Source organism: Arachis ipaensis, chromosome B06, assembly GCF_000816755.2.
Source record: "Arachis ipaensis cultivar K30076 chromosome B06, Araip1.1, whole genome shotgun sequence".
Taxonomy (NCBI): domain Eukaryota; kingdom Viridiplantae; phylum Streptophyta; class Magnoliopsida; order Fabales; family Fabaceae; genus Arachis; species Arachis ipaensis.
In genome coordinates this window covers 25,379,381-25,387,051 of record NC_029790.2, presented here as the reverse complement: position 1 = coordinate 25,387,051, position 7,671 = coordinate 25,379,381, and the positions used below count along the sequence as shown (strand labels likewise).

At 36.0% G+C, this 7,671-nt stretch overlaps 1 protein-coding gene across 1 annotated transcript; it reads right to left on the bottom strand.

Moving 5' to 3' along the window:
• Positions 2,444–4,188, bottom strand: LOC107648117 (GDSL esterase/lipase At4g28780-like). The gene is made up of 5 exons (XM_016352116.2): positions 3,809–4,188; positions 3,598–3,725; positions 3,226–3,468; positions 2,909–3,161; positions 2,444–2,838 (listed from the first exon to the last, which is right to left on the bottom strand). The coding sequence occupies exons 1-5, from the start codon at positions 4,056–4,058 to the stop codon at positions 2,606–2,608; spliced, it is 1,107 nt and encodes a 368-aa protein (XP_016207602.1). The 5' UTR covers positions 4,059–4,188; the 3' UTR covers positions 2,444–2,605.

Sequence of the window (7,671 nt, the reverse complement as noted above, 5' to 3'; positions counted from 1 at the left end):
TAAATTTCAACTAATTTCAAAAACAGAGACTCAAGTTAAAATCTGTCAAAATTTACCAAAAACTGGTTTTTACAAAAAATTTGCTAAGTTCTCACACTTCCAAAATTCACAATCAAACCAAACCAAAACATACCCTATCCATCACAAATCACTACCACACACTACACTTTACCATTCCATTGTACTTCCATCACTTTCACACCTAATTCATTCAACATTTTTACCATAGATCAACACAAAATCCATAATTTCAATTCAATACTTCCACACCAATAATTTACACAACCTAATTCCTCGTATATACCGTCCATCAATTTACAACATCATCACATCACAATCATTATATCACAATTATCATTCACACAATTAATATTCATTTTATCATCTACATTCATTACCCAACATCAATAATTTCCATCATAATTTATCAAAATAATCATATTCATCAAAATCATGATACATCATCAATCTAATAAATTTCAACAACTAATTCAATCCTATCCTAAGGTCCATTAGCCTAATTTTCCAAAACATTACATATTACATAAAGAAAATCGAAACCATACCTTGGCCAATTCCCACGCAACTCAAAACACCAAGCAAAGCCACCAAACTCGATCCAAATCCTAAAACCAACTCCAAACAAACACCAAAACTCAATCTAACATCATACAACATACCAACATCAAACCTAGGGTTTACAAAAATAACTAAACACAAGAATTTAGTAAGATCTTACCTTACCCAACGAGATTAGGAGTAAAACCCAACAATATTCCAATGCTAGATCATCCCTAAACAAATAAAATCACAAAACTTACTCAAAAACTAAACCAAAAAATGTAGAATTATTAGGGCTAGAAACTAGAGCTTGAGTTTTGATTTCTTACGAAAAAATCTTAGCTAGAAACGAAGAACTCGATGAGAGCTTCGCGCAGCCACAAATGACTCGTCAATCAGAGCACCGTAGCTTAAGTTATAGCTCCCGGAAGGTGACAACGAATAGTGACACCCCTTTTCTTCTCCCTTCTCTCTCAATCAGCGCCCCTTTGTTTTAGGACAAAAATGAGCTGAAAACTCATTAAACATACATATATATGTGGGACTTGGACCCGGTTTGAGTTCAGTCCAACCCATTAACGTTTTTAGCCCATTTGGCCCACTTTGGGTCAAAACCTTTAAGATTAACACTCGGTTTTCGATTCTAAATTATTTTTATCCCTTCAAAACAATAAATTAAATTTTTAAAATATTATTTTTCTCAATATCCGGTACTGTACAAACTAGAGTCGGTACTACCAGCTTAAGTGCCGGTACGCGTTTTTACAAAAACTTTTCGCAAAAGATACATTTTTTCACTCAGAAAATCTATTGAATTCAAATTTCACCTTTTTATTTTCAAATTAAGATGTCTAATTTTTCGAACCGATTCCGGGCAGTTAAAATTATTATTTTATTAAAGCGGTTTTGTGTGAAAACTCCGGTTCTTACAATCATCCTTCTCGATGCCCTCTCTTGTGAACAAGATTTGCTTATTTATATCTTAATTTTAGAATTCAAATTCAAACTATCCTAATATCATTGTTCGGAGAAAAAGATAAGATAACTAATTATTGATTTCAAATTCAAATCACATCCTAACAACTAAATTTTTTATGTTTTAAAAAAGAATTAATAATTAATCTTCTGGAGTCTTCAATATTTTTTATGTGATTAAGACTTCTAATGATGTGGATAATTGGGATTGGGCCTTAATTTATTTGCATCCTGAGAGTTGAAATTCTCTTTACGCCAGGCTTGCATAGATAAATTTGGGCATAAGCCCAAAATACACCTTTAGGGGATACACACACCGGGTGTGGAGTGCATGGCCGCCGAGCGTGCGTGGGAGCAAGGAGTGGGCCGCCAGGTGTGGGGCTTGTCTGCTGGGCCTGCGCGGGAGCAAGGAGAGGGCCGCCGGGCGTGGGACTTGTCTGCCGGGCGTTCATGCTTGGATGCTTGGGGCATTGATTTTTTCATGTCCCAAAGATGATGGTGGTGCGCGGTTCAAACTAAACGTTCACTATAGATATATGCATATCATTTTAAAGTTTTGGACATTAGCTTTCTAACGCAACTGGAATCCCTCATTTGAACTTTTATAACTCAAGTTATGACCACTTGAGTATAAAGAGGTCAGCGCTGGGGACATGCATGTCGAGCATATAAGCATGGCCATCGGGCGTTATGTAATTTGGAGTTTTGGGTGTCCTTAAGACACGGTTTTGATTCATCAGAGCACGCTTTTATTATATTTATGTTTTTCTTAGGAAAAAGTATCAATTTTTACATGTTTTTTAGTAAAATTTTTTTAAAAACACAGCAATATTATTCTAACTCTAAATATTTGATTATTTATAAAATTTTATTAGAAAACATAAAAAATTTAATTAAAATTTAAAAAAATAAATAAAAAAATCCTTAAAATTCACTTAAGATGACGTCATCATCATCGGTAGCAAATAAGGATGCACCATAAATTTACAATTACAATCAATAAAATTGAAGGCGTTATTTGCATTTTTGCCCCCCTAAACCAATATAAATGAACTAGATTATTGTTAGATTAAATGTTGGAGTCCAAGGCCATGACGGTGGTAAGGTTCATAGGGCTCATAACGTCGTTAGTTCCACTAAAGATTGCATCGACGATGAAACCAAGCGCACGTTGTGTTGGGTGGAAAGCATCCCAAAAAGCATAGATATCACGGTTTGGACAAAGGTTGGACAATGAAGTGCACGTTCCAATCCCATTGTATCGACCTTGTCCACAACATGCTACCTTTGATGTAACAAAACCTGCATAATAATGATAATAATAAGCTATGTATTTGCTACCATGAAGTGGTATTTCTATAATCAGTTATACCAAATGTTTGAGGTTTGGTGATGAAATCCATGTTCATAATGAAGGCATTGACAGCGACAAAAACGTCAGAACCAACTTGGGAGTTGAGATCTTTAGTCATCTGAACAAGGAGAGGGTTGTAAATCTGCGCAGCTTCTTGTAACTCCGGCACACACTCACCATTGGTGCTCTTTGAGGCAAGCTGTGACGGAACACATCCCAATGGACCTGTTCCTGACACCAACACCCTCCGAGCCCCCAACTCATACAACCTCTGCATTTTATTAATTGTTAATTTTATATTGATACATGTAATGTAATGATATAGAAATTATTACCTCTAGAATTTTACTGTACTCAGAGATAAGGTAGCGAGAGAATTGGGAAATGGTGAATTGGCGAGACCTAGGGGAAAATGGAGTTACAAAATAGTTGTTAACGAAGTCGTTACCACCAAGTGTTATCAGCACCAATGCTCCATTCACAATTTTCTTTGCCCTTTCTGACCCCACTTCTGCACTTAAACGTTCTTGGTATTCTTCAAACAACTCAAACTGCTCATACATTCTTAAGATCCTCACCTGCTTATTCACAAATTGGTCATAAAGTAAAAATAAATTATATACAGATTGATTTTTGATATGATATATTAAGTAATACAAAATTTTGACTTTAATTTAGAATCTCAATTTAAGAGAGTATATCATTACAAATTGGACGCCAGTGTCATTCAGGATTCCAATCCCAGCAGAAGCAAAGTTGGCCCCAACTAAGAGCTTTGGCCCATTTAACTCTGGGCTCAGATACGGTAATGTGGGCTCAGACCCAATTCTCTGGCCTACATAACAGAATATCAACCACCATGAATTGGAAACAATTATTTAAAATTGGTTTAATTATTTGATTGTAACCCTTACGTACTTATAATGTCAGGTAGGTTGAAGCCATTGGAGAAGCGACCGGTAGGACGATGAGTGGGATAATCGATGCCATAGGGCCGAGAATCGGCGCGTGCCGTGGTTGGCAAGTAATTGTTGTTGCCACTATCAACCAGGGAGTCTCCAAACACAAAGAAAGCTCTGGGAGCAGCTCCCTCAGCTCTCTTTCGACCAAAAACAACAATAGTCACCACCATTGTGGCCATCACCACCTGCTGGACTCTCATAATCATGTTTTAACAATGTCAATTGTGAAATCTATAAGACTTCCCTGCAATGCAATGGCCTTATATAATGCCTTATTTGCACTGCTACTTCTCACTTTATGTTGCTTGTTCAAAGAAAATGACTCATGAGATACGTTTTCAGCAAATCTTATTCAACAAGTTTTGAGTTGTAATGTACTTACAATTTTGGAATTTACTAATAAGAAATTTTTAATTATATATACAAAACATTTAACTATATTGTGTCTTAATAACACAATTTAAGATTATAATAATAAACTTTTTTTATGTATTTAATACATTATAAATGTGAAAAAAATGTCTTTTCAATAATTTTTTAATAAGATATTTCTTTGATAGTAAGATAAAGAATTATTTTAGTCTTTAATGTTAGGCTAAATTTTAATTTGGTTCTTAAAGTTTTAAACATTCTATTTCAGTCTTAGACAATTTTAAACAAGTTCAATGTTATTTCATTATTAAATTTGACACGAATAACTAACATATTAAAGAGGTAATACGGTTCAATTTCAGTACGTATGTGAAATCGACCTTCTAACGATCACCAACATAAATGACTTACCTTAGATTTTAATTTGAAATGTCGATAATCGATTGTTAGAATTTGAGGTTTTATACAAAAAGGAGAATGAAAACAGGGAATATACAAGAAGGTTTTGGTTATGTTTCTCACAAAAATAAAGAGATATGACTTAACTAAAAATATTGTTAACTTTTACATCACTCACTCTATTAATTATTTATATAAAATTTAAAGAAGAGACAATATTAAATCTGTTTAAAATTTTTTAGAATTAAAATAAAATATTTAAAACGTTACTTATCAAATTAGAATTTAGTATATATATTGGAGATTAAAATAATATTGTATCCTTGATAGTATTATTAAAATGTGCCTTTAAGATATATATATTCAAATTTTATTATACTAAAATATATGGTAATAAAGTATCTAAAAAGATTAATGGTTGGAAAAAGATAGATATTTATTTTTCTAATTGTTGAAGAGGCAAACAGACATCAATTTCGTGTGGGTAGGCATCCAATCTGTTAGAGTCCTTTTTCCAATATTAATGGAAAAATGTGGTGATTGTCACGTATGTTGCATTGATACCTTTTAACCTTTTTTGTTGTAGTGTATGACCAATTACACGCTCTAATTTATTAGGTTGGTAAATGAAGTTGAGCACTCATGTGAATTGAATAAATATACATAGTCATCGGCTAAGTTAAATTTAGATCATTCTTAACCTCTTCTTTTTTCTTCCACAGATGGTTTGTTATTACAAAAAAAAATATATATATATATATATTAAAGGAAAATTCTAAAATAACTTAGTTTAGCAAAAATGAGTTATTTTATGAACGAATTTTATTTATAAGGTCCATAAAACTTTTTAAAATTCTTTTTAAAAAATGTTATTATCATTTATCATTTTAGATTTTGATGATTTAAAATTTTTTACTTATGATGGGTAACCGGAGATTAATGGGATGAACTTGTAAGGTTAGCCCAAATGTCAGAAGGAGGTGGTCTCTGACTTGGTTTGCGTCTGGGAGTCGCCGTCCGACTTGTATGTATGAAGGAATGGGGGGTGGTACCTGCAAAGACACTCCGATGCCTAAGTCAGCAAGGGGATAAGCAAGTTTAGAGAGTATTGGAACTTAGAGATACCTGAGGGGTGTCAGTGTATTTATAATGGTAAACCAATAACTGTCGTTGGAGTAGTTCCACCTTTTAAGGAGGATAACCGTCCCTTTATCTTAGGGAAGTTGAGATATGGCTCTTGGAAGTGGGTTGAGAGATTTTAGGGGCAGTTACTAATTTGAATAAGCATTATCTGCCAGCTGTCCTTCGAACCCGACTTCTTTGAGGTGGAGTCTATGTTGATTCCGACCTCCTCTGAGGAGGTCGGTCGGAAGCGAAGGCCAATCTTTGGATTGGGCCTTTTGGTATGCTTGGACCTGGGCCCGAATGTTGGACCAGGGTATGAACAGTGCCCCTACTCGAGTCCGATCTCTTTTAATTATGAGTTGGATTCGAGTATTTGAACTCGGGCTTGTAGTCGACGTGATGCAGAAACCGACGTGATTCAAATTTCTCAATAGTCGCGTCTAATCAAACGTCGCGTCTGTTATGGGTTTTGTATTTACACGTGGGGGCAGTTACATTGGTAACGGTGCGTTTCTTTAATGATCGCGTGGAGTTACCCTTATACCCCTGGCGTGTTTATAAATACTTTTCCCTCTCGTTTCTTCATCTTCTTTCGTTTTCTAAAATCTCTTACCCAGAATCCTTATTTTCTCAAAGAAAAAGTTTTTTAGCCTTCCTTCTTGATGTGACAGCTGTTGCCTTTGCTTCTCTTCGCACTCATTAACAAAGGTTAGTCTCTATCCTTCTCCTTTAACCTTTTGCGTGTTTAGAGGAGGTTTTGCATGCTGTTAGTGAGTACGTTGGTCTAGCCATTTTTGTTTTCATGCCCTTGAGAGAGGCTGTTTCGTATTTTAGAGGTTCTGTGTATGATCCTTTTCCATTTTTCTTTGTAAGTCTTTGTCGCTTTTTCTCCTATTTCTTTTTACTGGAGAAGATGACTTCTCACGTTTCTGAGTGGGTATACGTTACTATTCTTGGGGAGGAACCCCTAGTAGACACAGACTACATCACCGACCTCCGCACCTACCATAAGATCTGTGGCTCTGATGATAATGAGCCTAAGTATGAGTTGATTGTCCCGGGTCTTGAAGACCGGGTTTGTTTTGGGAAGGCTACCGATGCTGACCCTCATTTCTTTTTTATGTATGAGAGTCTTTTTACCCGTCTGGGGGTTTTTCTGCCTTTTTCTGATTTTGAGATAGAGGTTCTAAACCATTGCCGAGTTGCTCCCACCCAACTTCACCCCAACTCTTGGGGCTTCATGAAAATTTATCAACTTGTTAGCCGAGAATTAGATTTCCCGACAACTTTAAAGATTTTTTTTTATCTTTTTCATATAACCAAGCCCTTCAATGGGCAGAATAATAAGTAGCAGTGGATCTCTTTCTGCACCATTCAAGGTCAGAAAGTCTTCTCCATTTTTGACGACTCCTTCCATGACTTCAAAAACTTTTTCTTTAAAGTTCAAGCGGTAGAGGGTCACCATCCCTTTTTCCTTGATGAGAACTCCAACCTCCGATTTTCTCTTTATTGGTTGGAGGCCTCTCCTGTCGAAGAATATGGTCTGGAGGATTTAGATAAAGTAGAAGAGGCTGTTGTAGGGTTTTTCCGAGATGCTTGGGGGAGGGCCCCTAATTTGGATACAAAGAAGTTTCTATTGGGCTCTCCGAGTTTTGTACGGACCCAACTAGGTAGTCTTTCTTTGTTGTAGCTTAGCTTCCGACTTGTAGCCTTCCGACTTGTAGTCTAACTCTTTTGTTTTCTTCTTTTCAGAGATGGTGAAGAAAGGTTCAAGCGCCTCCTACCAGAAGGTTCAGGATGCCAAGAGAAGGTCGCGGGCACGGGTTGATGCTGCGAGGGCTGTCGGCACTCTTCCTCCTCCTCCTCCTCCTCGTGATTTGGGGACTTCTTCTCGCCTTATTATGGTAACTTCTGCTTCTACCT